The sequence below is a fragment of the Caenorhabditis elegans genome, chromosome II, assembly GCF_000002985.6.
Source record: "Caenorhabditis elegans chromosome II".
NCBI lineage: Eukaryota > Metazoa > Nematoda > Chromadorea > Rhabditida > Rhabditidae > Caenorhabditis > Caenorhabditis elegans.
In genome coordinates this window covers 13,761,809-13,784,812 of record NC_003280.10, presented here as the reverse complement: position 1 = coordinate 13,784,812, position 23,004 = coordinate 13,761,809, and the positions used below count along the sequence as shown (strand labels likewise).

Below are 23,004 nucleotides of genomic sequence, written 5' to 3'. Positions count from 1 at the left end.
AATGCAAAAAAAATACTGACCAACCCGTCCATCCAGAAAAATGGTGACAGTTCTCACGGGTAATTGAGAATTTAAGGATGGAGTGCAGGAGGGAAAGGCGGCGATTTAAAAAAGAGAAGAAAAAGACAAGAAAGAGTGAGAAAGTGGGTAATTATGAGAACAAGAAAAATGAGAAGTAGAAGAAGTGTTTCAGACTTTGGTGTTTTGAAAAACATGCTCATGAGAATTTTTAAAATAGGAAAATTTTGAAAAATTTTGTCTGAAACTATGGAAAACATACAAATTTTAGCTTAAAATTTGCTAAAAATTTGCTGAAAATTGGCAAAAATACTTGCCACGGTCAAAATCCAAAACAACTTTTTCAATTGGAAATTTTTGTGAAATCCAAAAGTTTTTTTTTCAGCAATTTTGCTCTACTTTGACATTTTTTATCTCGGCTGTTTTTAATTTTATCAAAAAATTTTCAACTGCAAAAATGTGCCTTAAATATTTTTCTATAATTTTACAGTTGAAATTTTTTTGATAAAACCAAAACCAACTGAGATATGAGCTATCAAAGTAGATTAGTCATGGTGCAAGACTAATTTTTTTTTAAATGTGGTTCGCAATTCGAAAATTGGTAGTTTTGGTGTAGTGGATAACAGAGATGCTAACAACTTTAAGAGCGTGGTTCAAGTCCCATAGACAAAAATAATTTTTTCAAGATTTTTACGCCAATCTAGGCAATAATTAATCTAGAATAAAACAGTAATGTCTAAAATTGTTCGGATTTCCTACAGCTGTCATACGATTTCAGAACCAAAAAAACCTCAACTCAACAAGCGGATAGGAAATGTCGAAAAAAGTGAGTGAACTCTCTCCCATTTTTGTTGGCTCAGCTGAGCCAAGAGGTCACAGGGGATTCCGAAAATTCACGTTATAGCTTGAAAGTGATGACGGGTGGTGGTGGTGGAAACAAGGGAATGGTAGAAAATGCAGAATTGGAAAAAATCGTGCTAAAATTGCCGAATTAAATAATTTTGGCAATTTTTTATTTTTCGCAAAAAAGCCAAAAAATTGCCAAAAATATTTGACAACTTTTGCAGAATAATTTGGTAATTTTTTGGCAAAATGTAGACGAGAACAAGAGAGATGGTAGAAATTGTCAGAATTGGAGAAAAATCGACAAATTTGTTAAAATTGCCCAAAATTGCATAGTTGGCAATACTGTTTGGTAAAATATTTATGGCAGTTTTTTGGCAATTTTTATTAAATTTGTTAGGATTTTTTAAAAATATTTTAGCTATATCGTTGACATTTCTTTGGCAATTTTTAATTTTTCGCAAAACAATTTCCAAAAAAATTTGCTAAAAAATTTGACCAATATTTTGGCAAATTTTGCAGAATGTTTTGGTAATTTGTTAAATAATTTTGAAATTCTGAAATTTCCAAAAAAAAAATGCAAAACCAAAGTTTGTAAAAACTTTTCGGCATTTGCCGTCATCCCGGCAAATTCGGCAAATCGGCAACTTGCCGGTTTGCCGATTTGCCGGAAATTTTCACCTCCGGCAATATGCCGATTTTTTGAAAACAACAACATCTGAGAAAATTTCTGAGTTAGTTAAGTTTAGGAATATTTTTTGGTAAAATATTTATGGTAATTTTTCGGCAACATATTCGTTTCCAATATTTTTGGCAGAATAGTTTTGGTAAAATGTTTCAAATGTTTTATATATTTTTAAAATATTACCAACCTTATTATAAAACTAATTGCCTAAATATTTGGCAATATTTTTGGCAGAAATAATTTTGGTCAATTTAGGCCAAATTTTTTTGACAACTTTTTGGGTAAAATCTAACTTTTTTTTCGGTATTTGGTAGTTCAAGTCTCTTTCCAGCATTATAAGACTGGCGAAACTTATGTATAAAGAGGACCTCCTTGCAATAGAAAATAAGAACAGACATATCGAAAAGCCAGGTAGTCTGTGTGATCGATAGAATTCGGATCAATTTCAATTTATAATCGACTTGGCTTTTCAATCTAAAAAACTGCAACAGGATTGACAGCGGGTGTGTGGAGAGAGGGGAGGAATAGTTATTATAGAATAACCATCTGCCTTCACAATTCCCGTAATATGCCCTTCGGACAGCTTCTTCCTCATTCTCTTCCATCTGTCTCACTCTCGTCACCTTTCCGCGCAGAAGTCGTGAGTATGTACTTGAAATGTACATGAACTGTGTGTATGTGTGTTGTTATTATTATTATTGGGATGTGTTGAATTAACTAGAGGTATTTAGGTAATAGTTGGGGTGTGACAATGTAGATATGAAATATATAGGTTTTTTAAAGCTATTTTGTTTTTAGGATAAATACTCAAAATCCCCTTTTTCTCAACTTAAAGGGGTGTAGTAAAATTTTCTTTTTGCTTTATTCAACTCGAAATTGTCTAAAAAACACCGATTTTCGTGATGAAACTTTTTGAAAACTGCTCAAAAAATGACTTGGTTGAAATTTAAAATTTGACCGACTTGTCTAATTTTATGTCATGTTTTGAGCCGTCATGACTTTTTTTTTGAGAATTTTTCAAAAAGTTTCATTTTGAAATTCGGTATTTTCAGACAATGTTGAATTTAATAAAGCAATAACATATTTGACTACACCATCTTTAATTACAAAGTTGTTTTTTTATTTATTTGGATGAATAGAAATATTTTTATTTTCTGAAAATACCTTAATTTTCAATTGAAAGCTTTGACATAACATGAAAAAATTGATTCTGTAATTACAAATTTTGATTAAAAAAAAATGTGAACAATCTCAATAGTTTGCGCGTTTTATTTTAATTCATCCATCTGCAATAGAATTATTACTGCGGTGCAGTTGGGCCACAGCCAAGTCGTTGATTACTGGACACTTGGCGGAAAATATGGTTCGTTTTCTTTTCGGTTTTGCGGTCTGTTCCTTCTATTAATTCTTCATAGTATGGGAATCTGAAAGAACTCCATTGTCTGATGGTTATACCAATTTTGAAGAAAAGTTACACAATTTTGAGTGACTCATTATTGGAATCAATACAGCACAGCATCACGTCTCTGAGCGAATCGCTACTGGTAAAAAGCCATAAAGTTGATTCTATTGCCGTTTTAACTGGAGTTGATTGGTTTGGCAGTAATCTTCAATCATTGACAGTTCCAATTGGCCGAATATGTTATAGGGCTTTCATTCGTGACAATTCCGTCAATTGTGTGGTCCTGTCCTGAAATTAAACTGAATTTATTCAATTTTATCTTTAGAGACTTCATCTAAATGTTTCCGCATTTTTAATAATTTGCAGAATATTCATTTCTAGTAATACCCTGAAAAAACATTTGAAATTTTTAAAGCAAAAACAAAGGAAAACTCACCGTCAACCGCATTTTTGTGGCATTTGAGTTTTTTAAATTTATCTGTAAATAAATTAAGCTTAAGCTATAAGAAACAGAGAGAAAAAAAAACGATTGAAAACGACACAAATTAGGGCAAGAAAAATAATATCTACTGTGAAACTCCGCGGCCTAGAAACCCGCATGTTAGAGGCCACTCGTCCATATATGTGCATGCTTATCAGTTGAACAGTGCAGTGTCTTAAATTGCTTCAAGCATGCGCTCTTTCAGTCTTCATAGTGTAATGGAAGGGTCTCCGACCACTACACGTCCTACCGCGGTTCAAGGCCGCGGGCAACCATCAAACTTCATGTTTTCGATAGGGCCTTTCCCAATTTCTATTGCAACTTCTAGCAATGCGATCACCTTTGATATTCAACTCAAATCCTTTCCCTTCAAGTCGAAGATATTCAAAATAAACATATCAACCGAGATCGCACGGCAAGATCAATCTAGTCGAAACCAAGCTAACACTTGGACATTCACGGGTTCAGTGTCCGCGTGCAGAAATAAGATCTCAATTAGTATAGAAATATCATTCCAAATCTGGTCCAAGTTGATCAAAATATCTTCATCTGCCACCCTAGTACTCATCGAATAACTCCAAAATAAAAAAAAAACTTCTCATTCTCGTTCTCCTCCCAACATCGCCTCTCAGGTTCAGCAAGTTCTGGTATGTCAAGCACTTGGCTTGCCAAAATGAGCCGCTGCCTTAGGCATTCAACAGAGAACAAATGGGAAAATTTTTGGACCTTAAACTGCAGAGAAAGACACTAAAATACTTATATACTTGTATTACTCATTAGGAAACCTGAATATTTTTGAGAACCTTTGTGAGAAAACCGGGGTAAAATTCGGCAAAAGTTGTTATAAATATGCTAGGCGAGAGTGAGCCGGGGTGCAGTCATTCGTAATGAACACACACACAAACATAAATTGAACATTTTTATGAAGTTTTTATGAAGGAAATTGACTTTTCTTTGACTCTTTTGAATATTTAATGTGAAGCATGCTGTCTAGTTGAGTTGGGTTGGGTTCAAATTCGGGGTCAACCTTTTTGCAGGAAGTTTTGCCTTTTTAATGAGACCTACCTACTAGCCTTATACCGGCCTACCTGCCTGCCTACCGCCTCCGAAGTTGAATGTGAAAACATGTATATTGTGTTTTACATAGTGTTTTAGGCATTTATCATTTACAGTAAAATTTAACTGTCAAATCGATAAATTGGTAAATTGCCGAAATTTCAACTTCCGGCAAATTGGCAATTCGGCGAACCGGCAAACTGCCGATTTGCCGGAAAAACGACAAATTGCCAGAATTGAAATTTCCGGCAAATCGGCATTTTGCCGATTAACCGAATTTGCCGGAAAAACGGCAATTGTCGAAACTTTTGGTTTCGCTTTTTTTTTTCGAAATTTCAGAACGTCATTTTTAATCGGTAAAATGAAATTATCTAAAGAAAACGGGAAAAAAATTCAAAAAAGCTCATTTGCAAGTGTTTCCGTATTATAAAAATCCCTCTAAACACTTCAGGCAAATTGATATCCGGCAAACGGCAAATTAGCAATTTGCCGGAATTGAAATTTTCCGGCAAATCGGCAATCTGGCAATTCGCTGACTTGCCGAAAAGTTTATAACTAGCCTGATCGGATTCGTCCCTAAAAAACCCGCTGAACAAGAATGCTTTATTCAATTGAAGATATTGATTTATTTATTTTGTTCTAAACTATTTCCTAGCTCCTGTCCAATCGGCTGCGTCGTTTGAACTGTTTGAACTCCCATCGGCACCATCGGCGGCGGCGGCAGCATCGCTCGAATAGGCACTGTCCCCACCAGAATCGGTGCTTCCCAAACGACATTCCTCCCATAAGTGGATGAAGAGGTCACCGTCACGTGCACCGGGTACTCTAAGGTTATGTACGGAGAGATGTGCTCGATGGTTGGCGGGACGAGTGGGAGTAGAAGTGGTATGATCAGCTTGTACTCATCACCGGGTCCTAATGTGAATCTCTCGGCGTGAAGAGCAATTGGTCGAGCGTTGGTTTCCGAGGACTGTCGATTATTCTCATGGGAGAATGCGACGCAGATGCACCGCTAAACGATTTCAGCGGCAATGCCGGTCACCTCGACGGATGAGTAGTTTTGAATGCTTATATCGATTGGTACAGTCTCTCCGGGCACAAATCCAGTTTTCGGATAAAAAAGCAGTGATCAGTATCTTCCGGGGACTATTACCCTTTTGGTGTTTCACGCAGCCAGTTGCAAATCGGATTGGAACAATTATAATATCGAATCAGAACACTTCAGTTTATTGAAATTCGGCTAAAAAGCCTTTATTTCAAAAATCGTACTTAAATCTTTCGTTTTCATAAAATTAAAAATAATTTTATTTCATAGAATTTTTTATTTATTCATTCAAAATCAACTCGAATTGTTGCATTTTGGGGAACATCTGATGTGGGAATTCTAGTTATTTGAATATGGATTTTGCCATTTTGAGTGTGAATTATCAATATCAGAGTGTTTTCTATAGAGCCAATTAACTTGAAGAACCATTTTCGGTATTTGACTGCATTCGCAGTTTCGAGTAAAGGGCGTCCAATGAGCTCGTACAAGTTCTCCAGTTCAAAGTTTTCGCAAATGAAATGTAAATACAATGAGGATGCTAGGGATTTCTGAAATTCAATTTTTGTTTTAAATAACTTTGAAAACTATTTGGTAGTCGACATCCAGTTTCAGAAAATTTTGATCTTATTAAATTCTCTTCCTGAAAACTTGCCTGTTTCATGAAAAGCAAGTTATCAACTGTGAAGTTTTGCAGGCAAACGTTGAGTGTTTTGAAATGCCCGAATAATTGGTTAAAGTTCAACGGATCCGCATTGATCACATAGTCAACCACTGCGAACTCCTCCAGATTTCTCCAGTGATCCATCTCCGCTATTCGATTAATTTCTATTGTCCCTCCAGTCTCCTCTTCCTTTTTTCTAGCGAATTCCAAAATCAGACATTTCAATTTTCCAGCGTCAAAGCATTCGAGAAGCTCCAAAATTTCCGATTCGTTTCTTACGGTTAAATCTAAATTTACTAACTGGAACTTGTGGCTCCGAAGTGCATTTGGCAGGAGAATTTTCTTGACTTGTCTTCTTGCCTCGGCTGCCTCATTGTCATTTTCAAAATGAAGGCCATACGTGAAAAAGTTGAGACAATCTCTCTGATCTCTTAAAATGTACTGAAGAATACGCATCAGATAGTTTATATAGGTGTCGTCTGTCATATTCAGCTGTCGCATGCTCTGAAAGCGTCCGAACTGAGTCAACTCAGTGATTTTGAGCTTGCAGCCTATTGGTTGCGGGGAGTAGTGAAAAATGGTGTGCGAGTTGAACTGTCGTATACAGAGTTTGGCATCATCACTGGACAAACTTAGTGAAATGTCATATGTTTGGAATATTGAATTTCTCCGATTCCGATCTACGAACTGGCGAATGTCTTTGGAGACATTGCGGAGCACTTCCCTGGAAAAATGAGACTTTGGCATTCAAACTAGGGATCCCAGCTGAGTGAGGCGCAAAATGCGGGCCTCGCACCGCAGTGTGTGTTCAATGAAGTGCGAAAGGTAGTTATTTGGAGCGGCCGACACGTTCGGGGTTTGCGGCACTATACATTCGGATACATGCGGCGACCTCATGGGAGCTCTAATTTAAACATTCGCTAATCCAACTCACACTGAGACGAATGCACAATCATTCAAAATGTTTTTCATAATCAGCGGGAACCAGGTGACGAGCCGCAGCATATCAAACGGTGGCGCTTTTTCTGCTTTTCTTAGTGGGTGCAGTTTTATGAGAGGTTCCTATAAAAATCACATATTTTTTTATATTATCGTTAACCTGGAGGTGTAGAAGACCTTCAGAAAAATTGAGAAAAAAACTAACCCGCTTGAAAATATACACTGGAACCCCTTGCCTTCCACAACGTAGATAAATTATATCGAGTTGATACTCCGTATTTTCCATTGGCAAATACCACCGTTTATTTCCTAATTCTTCATTTCCGTATTCAGCCTGAGAAGGTGTACAAAAAACGTCTTGGGGTTTCGGTCCTCTTTCTCCCATATTATTGATGTCTTGATCTTTGTAAGCGAGAAAGTGAATGGCAAATATGAATTCAGTGGTGAAATTCATAAAGTGCTGAAGTTTAACTTTAGTTAGAAAGGTGCTCAAACAAAATTGGAAGCCTACCTTTTTCAATGAATTCAACTGCTCCAAACTGATTGTTGGAACAGTGAAGTTAGCGGCAGAAAAATGCTCAAAACTTGACAGTGCAGTTGGAAACACGAGCGACGGACACATCATCTGTCTCACACTTTTCCACTGTTCTAGGTTGACAAGTAGTTCACAAGCTTCCGGTTCGATGACTATGCCTTTGAAAAATGGTGCTTCCAAAACAATTCTTATAAGATCTATGGGGTCGCACCATGACAATAGCGAGGCGGCGAGTTCGATGAGCGGTCGCTTCCAGAAATATACCTCTAAATATTTAATTCTCAGCTTGTTCTGTCGTTCTTTAAGCGCTTCAACAAGGGCTTGAAGAACCTTTTTATCAACGTCGTCCTCTTCAGAATCATCGCGTAGATAAATTTTGAATCGAACCATGTTATCGTGACTCTTCAGAATCACTGACAAATGGGAAATCGCCAACGAGATAAAGTCTTGGTGTCGAGCTACCTCTTCTTGAAGATCACATTTAACCCGGCACCCTTTCTGATAACGTTCATACTCGTGGGTTCGACAATTTTCATGATTATGGAGAAAATAACGGAAGAATATTGTAATTCGGATACGTTCAACTGACATGTAAATCTCAGTGAGTTGTGCGCCTTTCATGGAATTCAATGTGGAGGGGAGAATTACGGATCGAGTAGTGAAGGAGCTGGAAGAAAGGCAAAAGTTGGCGGGGGTTTACAAAACTTAGGGCTTACAGTGGCAACATGGCTAGGTTATTGATTGGACCGAGTGTTTGATGTTCCTGAAAATTAAAAATTATCGATTTAAGTAAGATTTTTTTCGGAAATGCAAATTTTACAGTCAAGTGTAGGGCACCCATGCAGGCGCCGAAACGCCTGTCTTGTAGGTGACCTCCGCATGTTTCACGCCGAGAGCCGCGTCTCCTGTACAGTGCCGGCTGCGGCGAAAGAACCACCTTTCGCACTATGTGGTGAAAACACACCATGCTTTTGGCTTCGTGGCGCTTTTTAACTATCAAGCACTCACAAAATTTTACACTTTTAAAAAATAATCATTTTCACAAAATCGACCATGAGAAAGTTTCAGCGACCGACACCGCACGGGAATTTTGAAATAACAAAATGCACGGCCTCTTATAATTATTGGAGCGCGCTTGCTGGAACCTCGCTAATACCAGGATAGCAGTTTTGCTAAAAAATATAACTAAAAAAATTACCATAGATGCAACAGAATAGCAAAAAATTCTTTCCCAGCAAACCTAGTTCTAGTGAATTCAGGAGTTTGTGAGGTGTCAGTACTACAGTACCCCGACCATACTGGAGTTCAAACAGTAACCTTTTCAAATACGGTGTCAGCAATCGCAAAACTTTCAAAAGTGAATGATTGACCCATGGGAACACATGGGCGGTATTCTATGACTAGCTCGAATTTTGTGCTAAGAGTCCGAATACGCCATTCCATGAGGACATCTTCAATACGGTCGGGTGCTCCAAACATTTCCAGTAGGTTTGTAACATTCACATCTTCATTTTTTGAAAGAGTGTCGTTGATGATAAACTTGAGCTTGATTGGAGAATTCAGGAAGTGCTGAAAATTGGAATGTTTTGGTTGCAGAATGAACAGCCAAGAAATGGGCGTGCACGTGTTTATGATTTCTTGACAGACCGAACCTTTACCTGTGATAGAAAAAAGTTTCCCTCACCTCTTTCAATATATTGAGATCTTGAATTGAAACTGTCTGTAACGTCGCAGACACATTTGAAAAATGAAGCAACAATTTGATAGGAACGGATAATTGAAACGATTCTGCTTTAAACTCCTTGGCATTTGTTACATTAATTTCTTTCAACTTTAACTTTGCTTCCTGGACAGTAGTCTTCAACTCGATAGTTTCCGAGGCAATCAGTGACAGGATTGAAAAGAACCGATTGTTTGGAGCGTGATTTTTCAAGTTCAGCTTAAAAGTTCCGACAGTAAGCATCTGTGATCTTTGCTTCAAATGTGTTTTCAGATTAGTCAACCAATATGGTAAAATTGTTTCATTAGAGTTATTTGGATCATCGTCTCGATTTGGCGCTGAGATCTCGCCAGATTCAATTTCAAACTTGTCAAACTCTTGCACACTATTCATTACGAAGTTCAGATCATCACAGGATGCAACGGCAAAGTTCTCATCAAACACTACTTTGTGAAATTCATACTCCAACAGACATCCTTCTCTGTGATTTTTATAGCAGATGCTTTTGGTCGGCCAGGGTGAGTGAGTGAAGTTGATCTGAACCTGGCCCTCATCTATTCTAACTTTGAGAGACCAGTTTTTCAACGCTTCTATTTTCTTGACGAGTGCAGAGAGTATTTGAGATCGGTTGGGAGATGTGGTGCTGAAAAAAACTATTTTGCAGTACTATGTATTGAAAGTGCCACAACTCACCTCATCAACTCCAACTCAGATGCCAAGCGTCGACTGAAGTTGAATGAGCCGTACTCTCGCCGACGACAGAATATGTGTTTGACGAGAACACAATTCTCGGAATTTGAAATCGGAAGGCACCAAATTCGATCACATTGCTCTGCACTTGCATACTCTTCGTGAGCTGGTGGTCCAAATGTCTCTAGAAGTTTCTGAGCAACATTGACATTGATCTCAGAGGAACGGAGATACTTAATCTCAAACATCTGAGGGATGTCAGAAGTGATAAAATGCTGAAAAGCTTACATTTTCCAACAATAAAAAACCTCCCAGTGAGTAACCTCTTTTAGAAACGTTAGATCTTCGAAAGAAATCGGGTGGGCTATGATTTTTGCAATGCCCAAATGCCCAAAATCCCTCCTTGCGAATTTCACAGTAATATCCGACATCAAAATCATAGCAGCTTGTTCCCATTGTTCCAGGCGCACAATACTTTCCAAGTTCATAGCGGTTGTCCTTTTATCCATGTCAAGCATGATAGATTGAAGCGGGCCGGGTTGGAAGAATGAGAGTACCGAGGTGATGTAATTGATAGCGAGAGGATGAAATTTGAAATTGACACTAAATACCAATGCTTTTATGGAATTTGGTTGAACAAATTTATCGAATACATTGAAAAACTCCATGTGTAACATATCACTTTCATCTCCTACAACATATTCACTCATTAATTTTCCGTAGAACACAAAGGAAAATGCTGCAAATGTACAATATCCAATTCTGTCTAATAAGTACTTCAAGTGGGTGCAAAAAAGAGTACGATAATCTAGATTCACACCCAATTCAGTTCTATTCTCAGAATTCACAGAGCATCCAGACATCTGCTTTTTATAATCGAAGATGGCATTTTGTTTTTCCAAGCTAGTTTTCGGTTGATAAGTGAGTTGAAACATAATGGAGTCTCTCAGTATCACTAGAAAGACACTAATGTTCTGGCTGTTTTCGAGTAACTCGACAGTCGACGAGTGGTAGTTTGTCACGATTGGGCTGAAATGATAATGATTAAGAGGCAAAGAAACCGCAAAGTTTTGCACTGCCCTAACAGACTGTTTCCAGAAATCAAACAAGTAACTGTCTACACCAACTACACAAATTACACAAGCCTGCTCAGACTGTTTCCAGAAAAAAACGCATATTCTTTTTAAAATTCCTGCAGACGTCTATGTGAAGCCCTACTACGCATATTTTTTTGGTAACCAGACACGAAGGCTTCCATAAGAGGCAGGCGCGGTTTCAGGACCTGACACCTGCCTCCAACTTGCCGGCCTCACGCCGGCCTCTTGCCTCATTTCTGCATATGGAAAAAAGGCACAGGTTTGGTGTTCACATCAAATAGTGCGAAAGATGGTTCTCTTGCCGCGGCCGACACGTTTTGGGTTTCGCGTCGCACTATACAAAAGGCGCGGCTCGAGGCGCGAGGCGTGGGCGGCAGGCGTTCATATACATTCTTTTCAAAACCCAAAGGCGATTATTCAAAACCTCACTCCGAAAACTGCTTCACCAAAGGCGGCTCCCGTGTAAAAGTAATCGAATGCAAATTTGCGTATTCCCTCATACACAAATTAATTGAAATATCGTGATTCTCGTCCATCACGTGAAATTTGTAGATGTCTTCTCCAGTTTCACAATGATCTACATCGATTGGATCTCCCACGATTGTAATTAATCCCATTTTTTGAGGAAGTACCATCATAGGATGCCCATCGAATTCTCGATAGTGAATGACGTATTCACGTGCATGTGGTGCATCGAGGAAATGCTGTAATTTTGTATTAAATGAGGAAACCAGATTGATTTAAAACTAACATTTTTCAAGAAGACCAAATCGTCGAAATTGATCGAATTGAAAAAGCATGAGGCAGTCGACAAATGTGAGATTTGTTGAACAGGACCCGCCAAATAGAACGAGTTGATGTACAGCGCTCTGACCTTTTTCCAGTTATCCGATTCGACTTTTTGAATAGGCTTCTTATCTTCATCATCTTCATCCCAGTCTGTCTTCAATACCAAAACTTTCACATCCAAATCTGATAGAATTTTCTCGATAGGGTCTGATGGCGTCTCGAAAAGACGTACAGAAAACTTTTTTAGCTTCACATTGCTTGATTTCAGCATTTTGGCCATTTCCTCTAATAGTAGCATCCCGACATGAGACACTACTTCGGGATTTAGTGACTTCCAACACTCTCTGTTAACAAACTGGATAGATATATAAGAAATTGGAATTTCGATTGCTAGAATCGCATTTACATATTTCATGGAGGCGGTAATGCCTTGAAAGTTAATTGTTATCCTGGGAGGGCTTTTTCGGGTGTAGATGGTCAATCGGACGGTATTTGAAACGATGATTCGGATTCCAATTCTACTGGAGTTTTGAAAGGAATTCAATGTGGAGGTCAAGATTTTAGATGATCTGAGGTTTAAAAAAAATCAAATTAAAGTTCACATCCCCCACTGGAAAAAAACCCACTTGAAACTAAGCCCATTTTTTTGTGCCACACTTTAATTTCAATTTACAGCACAAAGTTTTAATATGTAAAATACAATTATTGAAAATTTCATTTTTGTTTTGTCAATTTCATTTTTTTACTATGAAAAAAAACGTTTTGATACGTTAAAAACTATTTTTCCATAGCTATAAAAAATTTGCGCTGGAACTTTGAAAAAGAGTCGTTCCGAGAAAAAAGAGCTTGAAAAATTAGCCAAAATCAATGGTTTTTTTTTCAATGAATGCATTTGTTTTTTTTCTCTGTGATATCACTGAGAATGATTTAAAAATCAAAATTAAAATTTTGACACACTGCCAAATTTCCGAAAATTTCGGACTTTTTTCCGAAAATTTGAGGTTTTGTAAAATAATTTTTCAGGTAAAATCCAACTAACAGTAACTTTAATCTAATGCTCAATAGTACTTAATACTTGACAACTTAATAAATACCAAAAACATATATTTAAAAAATCTAACAAAACTGAACTCTCAATTTTCCGGTCAATTTAAAACTCACGTTTTGTTTTTCGGCTTTGAAAATAAATGGGACAGTTTTTTACACAAATCATTCATTTTTCGAAATGTGTATGCTTGTAGTAGTATGAATATTTTCCGACGAGTGAGTTTTTGTGAGTGAATTTTCCTTATCACTCTTTCCGTTAAATACATGGAATTTCCTCTGATAACAAAATGGGACTCAGTCTTTGATTGCAATAAATCAAGTGTACACAAAAAAAAACATTTTTTGATGTGAAGTCTGCAGTTTAATTTCAACTAAACGAATATTTTTTAACTGAATCACACTATTGCTAACAAAATTCCACAAAAGATCAATTGATTGAACTAAAAAAAAAAGATTCCCAATGTTCAATATATTTATTCTCAAACAAACATGGCCGAATTAATCCTTAGAAGGATCGTTAGACTCGCTTCATTGGGCACTGTTGAACGAAGTTTCAATCCCATCATTGAATGCATATTGTGCTTGCTTCTTCACACTCTCTGGAAAATAAGAATTTCTGAATTTTCTTGAAGTTTTCAGTGTTATACGAAATATGATCAGTTTCTCGAATATAATATTTCTTTGAAAACTTACAGGAGCTGGAGCAGGAAATGGACGTCATTGACAGAATCCGAAGTTTGCAGCAAAGGCGACAAGGACAAGAAGGTAGACGATGAAATTCATGTTGACTGAATTGTGACTATTCCATTCTTACAGGGCTCTTTTTATATGGAACACTGACAAAGGAGGTATCCAATAAAAACATGTTATTCTGGATTTTCTGACATTCATTTTGTATTATCTGTTTTCATAATACAACAAGAACTGAATAGGAATTTTTCAAAAATAAAAAATTTATCACATAAAAATGACACGTTACACAAAAACATATGAAAAGAGAGAGGCCCCATCAAAGCATAATTCACAAAAACATAATTCAGTGGACGGAGTTGCAGTATTTTATCTGTGATTTTTATGGAGTCGGCGTCGCTTTGTTGACATCTCTCTTTTGTCCAATTTGTTTTGTGCAAGCCAGATTGCAGATATCATCTCCGTACTGACAGAGAAATGGATGTACATAAGTAGCATTAACGATGTACCAAGTATTCTAATTTAGCAGTATAGTTGGTATGTCTACAATTTAATCTCCAACCTTTAGGACGTTTTGTGAGGTTCATTCCAATTTATTTCTGTGAAGAGAGTGGGAGGGGGTAGTGATGTGATATCTGCCTGTGAAGGCGGCATCGCTTTGTTGCTCTTTTGTCAAATTTGTTTCTGTGGCGAGCCTGTGGAGCTACGCGGCAATTGTGTTTTTTTGTCATTTTTCGCACGGTGAGTGTTGACACTCCGGTCCGAGATGGCAGCCAGAGCCTCGGAGTGACAAGAAGACGACGGACAGAACGGGAGAATTGATGAGCGGTGCTAATAACAGTACACAGTTTGACGAAAATCCAAGTTTATTGAGCAGGGCAGCATTATGCTGGGATAAACAAGGCAAAAACGTAGAGAATATTTAGTGAATATTTGGGAGAAGAACGGCGACGCGCAGCCAGTGACGAAGGGGCACGAAGAGTGAAGTGAAGAGTGGCCACATTTTAGGCCAGAAATTAATATGAGCAAGGGAATAAACAGCGCGCGCTACGACACTCCGATGTGTACAATGGCGCGCTTGCATCCTTGGCGGCAAATTCAAATGATAATTATTTAATTTAATTAATTTAAATGGTGGAATGATTATTAGAGAACGAACAAACGGAATTGTGTGAGTAAATTACCGGCGGATGATTATCGCTGGATTGTGGGCGATTCTTGCCGATAATTATAATCCGCAAAGTTGGAGCGGCGGACCTCTACTGAGGCCAAGTCACAACAGTGAGGCTTCTCCAGAAGTTTCCGAAGCGAAATATAATAACAACGGCCAATAAACCCAATTGCCGTCCGGTTCTAGACTAACTCGTGCTCGGATTCATACATTGGATACAACTTATTTATGGAGCAAATTTCTTCGGCAATCCGTAACTTTCCATGTTAATAAATGTTGGAATAAGCTGTTCCAAATATGCTGTCGTAGTTGAAAAATATTTTTGATAAAATATGACAGTCATCTTTTTGTTAAGAAACTCGGGATTTGGCTCTAGCTTCTTGCCCAAGTTTTTCCAAAAAATATTAACTTGGATCAGAAGTTGGCTAAACTTGTATCTTTGTTGCGCCAAAGTTTAACCCAAGTTTGGCTCAACTTTAGCCAAACGTTGGCCCAAACGTTTCTTATTTCGTTTTAAACTGGTAGACGTTTGGCAAGAGTTGGGTTAAACTTGGGTTAAACTTTGGTGCAGGATAAATCCAAGTTTTGCCAAAGTCTTTCCTATCTTTTGCCCAAGTTTAACCAATTTCTCGTCCAAGTTAGTATTTTTGGGCCAAACTTGGGCAAGAAGCTATAGCCAAATGCCGATTTATTAGTTACAATTTAACTACAGACATTTGACGGTTAACCCTTCGTTTTTAAAATCTTCGTTTTTCATTGCCAAAAAAACTTTATCGCTTTCAAAGCAACGCCCAAGTTTTTTTCATTTGAGTCTAGGACTTTAATTTCAATTGAATCACGATCAATTGATTTGAATGAAAAAAAATACGCTGACTCCCAATGTTCAATATATTTATTCCCAAAAAAAAAAGAATAATTCCTAAGAATCATCTACTTCCTGAATTCTTTGAATAATGTTGAACAAGCTTTGTGGAACGCTTTTGATTACACTTTCGACATGTAGTAGGTTTCCCGCCATCTCCTGAAAATTAAGAATTCTTGAAGCTTTCAGTGTTATACGAGATACGACACAACTAGATGTTTTTTGATAACATCGTCGGTTTCTCGCATTTAAAATTTCTCATCGTATTTTGAAAACTTGCAGGAATTGGAGCGCTTTGAGAGAATCCGAAGTTTGCAGCACAGGCGACCAGGACAAGAAGGTAGACGATAAAATATAAAAAACAACATTCATGATATTTTTGTGCATAACAGTTTTATTCTTCTTTCATTTGAACATAATTCTTAATGTGTGTCTGTATTTTTTAGATTTCTCAAGTTAGCGTAAAATGTCCGTTATGACTAATACTGTTCATTGTGGCGATGATTAAATGTACCAGATCCTCCTGGAAACTTTATTAATCACTTTCAGACAAAGATAAGCAAAGATATCGCAAAGAATTGTGTTTCAGTTGACTCAAACTGTCTGACAGACTTATTAATCTACAAAATATTGATCCCAAATGCCATATTTATTCCCAAAAAAAAAAAAGACAAAACGCTATCCAAAAATATAGTCTGTTCCGTGATCTCCTTTATTTAAAAGTCCTCCTTCAAGAAATCCATCATGGAAAATTCCTCTTTCACGGAATCCATTCAAGATTCCTCCTTGGATGATGTTTCCATTCTCTTGTGATCTCTGCGGTAATATTTTTGCAAGTCCATCTTTGACTGTGTTCCGAACGGAGTGCACAATATCATGTACCGTTTGCACCTCATCGCTCACGCTCTGAAAATGGAAAGCTAATGATTCCAAAAGTCTGTAGACGGAATAATCACACGCAACTCTACATTACCATTTCTGAAGCAGCAACATCCGAGATTTTTGACAGCAAATCCATCTAGAGGAGTACGTGCAATAGGCATTGTGTTGAGGTCCAGGAATGGAGCTACTGAAAATGGAATATCAGGTCATAAAATCTCAGACTCAGCGGTGGGCAGCAAATTGGCAAATCGGCAAATCAGCAATTTGCCGAACATGAAAATTTCCGGCAAACCGGCAAATAGAGACATTGTCGGATTTGAAATTTTATTTAGCAAATCGGAAAACCGACAAATTGCCGGGGATTTAAAATTTTTCGGCAAATCGGTAAATAGACAAATTGCAGGAATTAAAAATTTTTTAGCAAGTCGGTAAACCGACAAATTGCCGATTGCCAAATTTGCCGGAGAAACGACAAACTGCCGGACTTGAAATTTCCGCCAGATTGGCAATTTGCCGAAATTGAAAATTTTTGGCAAATTGTGATTTTGAAATTTTTTTTTTTGGAATTTTCAGAATTTCAATTTTAATTGGCAAAATTGTACGCATCCTATGAATGTTCATACATCTATTTTGAAAAGTAAGCAAATCGGCAAACCGACATTTTTGCCGATCTGCGGAACGGCAATCGCCGCCAATTGCACCCCTGAGCAGTCTCCCAAAACTCACTCTCAAACGAGCTCTCGTCAACAATATTGAACTTCCAGGATCTGCTCACTTCGGCTCTCACCCAATATCGAATGTTCCCATTGTTTCCCTCAAAACTCGGGGGAAGTACGGAACATGGAAGTTGAAACCAAAACTGCCATTCGTACTTCCCGGGGAGTAACCTTGCCTGAAAGTGAATCACTGGAACATTGAAACTTAACTGCAATTGGCCGGAATTGAAATTTCCGGCAAATCGGTAAACCGGCAAATAGCTGAAACTTACCGCTTTATCAGTTTTTCTCCATAGAGGGACTGCAGTGTCCAGGTGTTTGGCGGTGGCCGTGTAATGGACAGTATGGGTCTTGGTTTCACTTTCGCCTTTGGAATTTCTGGAAGTACAGGTTGGTAAAAGTTTCGATTACGCGTATCATCATTAGAGCGCGTTTGCAAAAATTTTGATAAATTCGAGAATCACCCCACACGCTTTCTTTGACAAAAATTGTGGAGATAACTTTAAAATGGGAGATCAAATTGGCAAATCGGCAAATTGCCAGAATTGGAATTTCCGGCAAATCGGCAAATTACCGGAATTGGAATTTCCGGCGAATCGGCAAATCGGCACATTGCCGAAATTAATAATTTCCGGCAAATCGGAAAATCGGCAAATTGCCGAAAATAAAAATTTCCGACAAATCGGCAAAGTGCCGAAATAAAAAATTTCCTGCAAACGTCCAAATTACCCGAAAAATTACCCAAACCGGCAATTTGGCGATTTGTCGTACGGCAATTCCCTAAAATTATTGATTCCGGCAAGCCGATTGGCCGGAAATAATTAACTCTGGCAATGTACCGATTTGTCGATTTGCCAGAAATTTTAATTCCGTCAATTTGCCAACTTGCCGGGCATTATTCATTCCAGCAGTTTGCCGGTTTCCCGATTTGCCAGAAATTATCATTTTCGGCAATTTGCCGATTTGCCAAGGGCGAATTCCCAAACTAACGTCTTCGTCTCAGATTCTTGTCGAGTAAAAAACGTGTGCGATCTCCCGTGCAACTGAACATCAATCCAACGTGGATTCTGCTGTGATGCCGTCGAGAAAACCACCCGACCTGATATTTTCTGCCCAGCAGCGTAAACCGCATTCGGCTTGTCGAATAGTACAAAGATTTCTGGCATTTTGAAGAAATCCTGAATATGAATCTGTAAAAGGCTCGCACTTACCTGACTGAAAAATATCGAGTATTGAAATTTGAAAGTTTAAAGTTTTTTTTTAAGAAGTGGAAATTGGAAGTGGAGAGATTAAACAAGCGGTCACGGAAAAAATTAATTTATTAGTTTTAAAATATTTAAATTATAGTAAATTATAGTAAATTATCATCCATAGGTTGTACAGAACATGTGCTCAAAAAATGGTTACTCCGGCACTGGCGCAGTTGGGTTATAGACTGGCAAGTTGTGGAATATATATATTTATATATATATTGCCGAAAATGAAAATTTCCGGCAATCAGCAAATTGTCGGAATTGAAATTTCCGGCAAATCGGCAAATTGGCAGAGCTTTAAATTTCCGGCAAATTGGCAAATTTCCGGAATTAAAAATTTCCGGCAAATCGGCAAAATGCCTGAATTAAAATTTCCGGTAAATCGGCAAATTGTCGGAATTAAAAATTTCCGGCAAATCGGCAATTCGGCGAAGATCAGAATTTCCGGCAAATCGCGAAACCGGCAATTTACTGATTTGCTGAATTTGTCGACAAAAAAATTGGCCGAACAGCAATTCCCGCTCACGCCTGATGTGTATATTAAATGCAAATTTTTTATTTTGGCATATCAAATTTTACGACTTTTTGAATCTTCTGAAGTAAAAAACAACCTGTCAAGAAAGTTTATGCATAGCACCCTAACCAATAACAAAACAAACATAGTTGGATTAAGAATTGCTACTCTGACGGTGGCGCCGTTGGGTTATATATTGGCAAATTATTGAATACTGGGTATTTTGGAGCAAATGGTTTTTCGTTCTCCTCGGCTCTGAGCTCGGTTCCTCCCACTCCATACATGGATTCCTGGTAGGATGGTGGTGGAGCTGAAAACTTTCAATCTTAGAAAATAATTCTGGAATTCTGAATAACTCACCACTTGGAATCACTGCCGTACCACTACCTCCGCTCGGACAGGGCACATTCACATCAGTAAGATTAGCATACGGTGGTGGCAGGCCAATTGGGTAGTTGTTTGGAATTGGTGGTGGAAGATAATTTCGAATAGGTACAGTTCCTATAAGGATCGGCATTTCACACTTAGCAGCACTCCCGCATGTTGAAGTGGTCTCCACGCGGACTTGTACCACGTATTCTACAGTAATCACCGGGGAGAACCGACAGATGGTTGGAGTTACAGATGGCAGACGGAATTCCAGCACAAACTTGTGCTCATTCCCTGGAGTCACTGTCATCGGCTGTGTCTGCGTGATAACGGGCTTAGTGTCGTACTTTGTTTGCTGCGAAGATCCTGACATTAGCGTATCCGAACCTCCATCAAATCGGAAAATAGTCCCGTTTCGATAAGCGATGAATTTGCACTGCTGAATGATTTTCGCCTTGACCTCGGTGACGGGCACGGAGGAGTGATTTAGAATATGGATGTTCATTGGAACAGTCTCGCCGGGTACGAATCCAGTTTTTGGGATGTTTACTCGCAGTTCGAGGTAACCTTTTCTGAAGAAGCAGCAGCCCAGGTTCTCACTTTCTTCGTCGTCGATTGGAGTGAGTGCGAGGGGAATGGCATTGAGATCGATCAGTGGGGAAACTGAAAGGATATAGAATATTTCCTCTTTTAGTACGGCATGCATACTTTCGGCGACCTATTTAGATACTAGTTTTTGAACAAGTTCTCCATAAGTTATGGCACAATACCATCAATTTGAATAACACACATTGAGCCAAATTGAACGAATAATTTTATAACTATGTAATAGGCAAAATAGTCCGAGTTGTACATATTCATTTCTTACCAATTTCGACTTGTTATACCAAATGTGTACGAGTTTTCCTAATTTGCACGAGGGGTCAGGCTCTCCCATTATTTTTTGATCTTCAAAAAATGCGGGGTAGATCAAACTGAAATGGGACAGCCTGACACTTGAACTTGTAGAACGAAGGGGGCAAAACTAATCGAGGCGTCTTACTAATAAAGGAAATACGGTAATACTAAAAATTAGAAGACCGCCCACGCCTCGCCTCACCAGTGATGCACCGTCTCTTCGCCTTATCCAATCTCCATGGCCGATCCACTTCAGCTGTCACCGAGTATCTCAAATATCCATATTTTCCCTCAAAGCTTGGCGGAACGTTGAGAGGAAGAGTATATGAGAATGGCCACACGTAATCTCCAGCAGACAATTCATTCTGAAAATTTATACAATTTCAAATTTAAATGTTTTCAGATTCCTACCGATCCATCTTTGCAAGCCCACAGAAGCAGAGCCTGATCCAGGTAGTGCACATTCGATGAGTAATGAACCGATTCTGAATCGTACCTCACATTGCCGTCATTGTCACTGAAAATGTATGCTTATCAAAAAATTTTATTATTTGTTATTTGAATTATTTATTATGAATGTTTTTTTTTTTTTTTTTAATTTTACTTTTTTTTCAAATTTTCATCAAATTAATATTTTTACGGAACATTATAACTCCTTACAGATCATTCTTTAAAAAATATTGATTGTTGCATCGACAATTTTAGGTCCCCCCCCTTTTTCTGACTTAATTTAGGCACAATTTTACAGTTTTAATAAATATTTAATTATTCGAAAAAAATTTTTTTTTTAATTTTCTTTAAAAATAATATTTTTTGAACAGAAAATTGAAATTCTTTACACTCTGCGAACACTGTCGTAGTCCGTCCAACTAGTGTGAGCCAATCCCAAAATTTTGATATTCACCGCCCGAGCCTTGTATTTTTCCTCCGTCGTTGAGAGCACCACTCGGCCGGAAATCGGTTGTCCCGGGAAGAAAACTTCGTTAGGTTGGTCGAATATCACATGAAGCTCAGTTTCTGGCATGATAACCCTGGAAATTGGGAAAAAAATCGTTAAAAAATTCAAAAAACCGGAAGAAAATCGGTGGAGAGAACACTGAAAATGGAGAATATTGGGAAATTTAAACGAATTTTAATGTTTCATATTTCATAAGAAAAATAGAACAAATAAATGTTGGAAGAGAGAACAAGTGATCAATTAAGATGTTGACATCTTACTGGGTATTTTCATTTACAGGTGTGTGTTAAATAATCAAACCTGATAACAATATTTACTCACAGAGAACAAGAACAAAAACAGATTTTGGTTGTTTAAATAGCGACCGATTCCTCAGAGAATTTTAAAATTGTTGTTAGCAATGATGTTTATATCCGAATGACTAATAACGCACAAAAGAAAAAATATAAATGTTCAGTCAAAATCAGCAAGGTTTTTTTGTCGAGCAATTTGCCGATTTGCCGGGAATTTTCAATTCCGGAAATTTGTCAATTTTCCAGAAATTTCAATTCTGGCAATTTATCAATTTTCCAGAAATTTTCAATTCCGGCAATTAGCCGATTTGCTGGAAATTTCAATTCCGGCAATTTGCCGCTTGCCGGATATTGTCAATTCCGGCAGTTTTCCGATTTGCCAGAAATTATCAATTCCGGCAATTTGTCAATTCCGGCAATTTGTCGATATGCCAGAAATTTTCAATTCCGGCAATTTGTTGATTTTCCAGAAATTTTCAATTCCGGCAATTTGCCGATTTTCCAGAAATTTTCAATTCCGGCAAATTGTCGATATGCCAGAAATTTTCAATTCCGGCAATTTGCCGCTTGCCGGATATTGTCAATTCCGGCAATTTACCCATTTTCCAGAAATTTTCAATTCCGGCAATTTACCCATTTTCCAGAAATTTTCAATTCCGGCAATTTGCCGATTCGCCGGAAATTTCAATTCCGGCAATTTGCCGCTTGCCGGATATTGTCAATTCCGGCAGTTTTCCGATTTGCCAGAAATTATCAATTCCGGCAATTTGTTGATTTTCCAGAAATTTTCAATTCCGGCAATTTGTTAATTTTCCAGAAATTTTCAATTCCGGCAATTTGTTGATTTTCCAGAAATTTTCAATTCCGGCAAATTGTCGATATGCCAGAAATTTTCAATCCCGGCAATTTGTTGATTTTCCAGAAATTTTCAATTCCGGCAATTTACCCATTTTCCAGAAATTTTCAATTCCGGCAATTTACCCATTTTCCAGAAATTTTCAATTCCGGCAATTTGCCGATTCGCCGGAAATTTCAATTCCGGCAATTTGCCGCTTGCCGGATATTGTCAATTCCGGCAGTTTTCCGATTTGCCAGAAATTATCAATTCCGGCAATTTGTCAATTCCGGCAATTTGTTGATTTTCCAGAAATTTTCAATTCCGGCAATTTGTTAATTTTCCAGAAATTTTCAATTCCGGCAATTTGTTGATTTTCCAGAAATTTTCAATTCCGGCAATTTGTTAATTTTCCAAAAATTTTCAATTCCGGCAATTTGTTGATTTTTCAGAAATTTTCAATTCCGGCAATTTGTTAATTTTCCAGAAATTTTCAATTCCGGCAATTTGTTGATTTTCCAGAAATTTTCAATTCCGGCAAATTGTCGATATGCCA

General features: G+C 37.8%; 4 protein-coding genes, 2 non-coding genes and 2 pseudogenes across 10 annotated transcripts; 2 read left to right on the top strand and 6 right to left on the bottom strand.

Moving 5' to 3' along the window:
* Nucleotides 1–832: 832 nt before the first annotated feature.
* Nucleotides 833–13,959, top strand: C01B9.4 (Transcriptional regulator; the record flags this gene model as incomplete). Its single annotated transcript, NM_001267477.2, has 3 exons — nt 833–844; nt 13,704–13,773; nt 13,825–13,959. 3 exons carry the CDS (start codon nt 833–835, stop codon nt 13,890–13,892), a joined length of 150 nt encoding a protein of 49 aa, NP_001254406.1. The 3' UTR covers nt 13,893–13,959.
* Nucleotides 2,847–3,485, bottom strand: C01B9.5 (annotated as a pseudogene). Its single transcript has 3 exons — nt 3,385–3,485; nt 3,022–3,236; nt 2,847–2,970 (listed from the first exon to the last, which is right to left on the bottom strand). Coding segments are annotated over exons 1-3 (440 nt in total).
* C01B9.3 lies at nt 5,111–5,600 on the bottom strand (annotated as a pseudogene). Its single transcript has one exon. A coding segment is annotated over exon 1 (490 nt).
* Nucleotides 5,789–13,238, bottom strand: C01B9.1 (DUF38 domain-containing protein; the record flags this gene model as incomplete). Of its 2 annotated transcripts, none has more annotated exons than NM_001383986.1 (13): nt 13,123–13,198; nt 11,924–12,530; nt 11,602–11,876; nt 10,399–11,104; nt 10,079–10,350; nt 9,350–10,028; nt 8,983–9,234; nt 8,382–8,428; nt 7,642–8,332; nt 7,336–7,590; nt 7,126–7,253; nt 6,183–6,915; nt 5,789–6,078 (listed from the first exon to the last, which is right to left on the bottom strand). In NM_001383986.1, the coding sequence occupies exons 2-13, from the start codon at nt 12,374–12,376 to the stop codon at nt 5,815–5,817; spliced, it is 4,755 nt and encodes a 1,584-aa protein (NP_001370051.1). In that variant the 5' UTR covers nt 12,377–12,530; nt 13,123–13,198. The 2 variants fall into 2 exon arrangements, with proteins under 2 accessions (NP_001370051.1, NP_001122576.1); NM_001129104.4 differs by having other exon boundaries at nt 5,815–6,078; nt 13,123–13,238.
* anr-12 lies at nt 13,197–13,970 on the top strand. The gene is made up of 3 exons (NR_101768.1): nt 13,197–13,224; nt 13,704–13,773; nt 13,825–13,970.
* C01B9.7 lies at nt 13,493–13,787 on the bottom strand. The gene is made up of 2 exons (NR_051845.1): nt 13,702–13,787; nt 13,493–13,607 (listed from the first exon to the last, which is right to left on the bottom strand). It is a non-coding gene; the product is annotated as an Unclassified non-coding RNA C01B9.7 (non-coding RNA).
* Nucleotides 13,971–16,371: 2,401 nt separating the features above from the next.
* On the bottom strand, nt 16,372–18,561 carry arrd-12 (Arrestin-like N-terminal domain-containing protein; the record flags this gene model as incomplete). 2 transcript variants are annotated; one of them, NM_001322758.2, is made up of 5 exons in its annotated part: nt 16,372–16,637; nt 16,705–16,800; nt 17,340–17,505; nt 17,602–17,707; nt 18,320–18,561. In NM_001322758.2, the coding sequence occupies 5 exons, from the start codon at nt 18,493–18,495 to the stop codon at nt 16,624–16,626; spliced, it is 558 nt and encodes a 185-aa protein (NP_001309575.1). The 2 variants fall into 2 exon arrangements, with proteins under 2 accessions (NP_001309575.1, NP_001309576.1); NM_001322759.1 differs by having other exon boundaries at nt 16,631–16,637; nt 16,695–16,800; nt 18,320–18,495.
* A 609-nt stretch (nt 18,562–19,170) lies between these two features.
* Nucleotides 19,171–21,395, bottom strand: arrd-11 (Arrestin C-terminal-like domain-containing protein). Its single transcript, NM_064482.4, has 5 exons — nt 21,202–21,395; nt 20,774–20,879; nt 20,565–20,727; nt 19,457–20,128; nt 19,171–19,406 (listed from the first exon to the last, which is right to left on the bottom strand). The coding sequence occupies exons 1-5, from the start codon at nt 21,384–21,386 to the stop codon at nt 19,261–19,263; spliced, it is 1,272 nt and encodes a 423-aa protein (NP_496883.2). The 5' UTR covers nt 21,387–21,395; the 3' UTR covers nt 19,171–19,260.
* Between the last annotated feature and the right edge of the window lie 1,609 nt (nt 21,396–23,004).

Coding starts and splice junctions, on each gene's coding strand:
- arrd-11 (NM_064482.4), bottom strand. CDS start 21,386: ATGCCAGAAACTGAGCTTCATGTGATATTCGACCAACCTAACGAAGTT. Junction 20,880..21,201: donor TACGACAGTGTTCGCAGAGT/GTAAAGAATTTC, acceptor ATACATTTTCAG/TGACAATGACGGCAATGTGA. Junction 19,407..19,456: donor TACGGCAGTGATTCCAAGTG/GTGAGTTATTCA, acceptor GAAAGTTTTCAG/CTCCACCACCATCCTACCAG.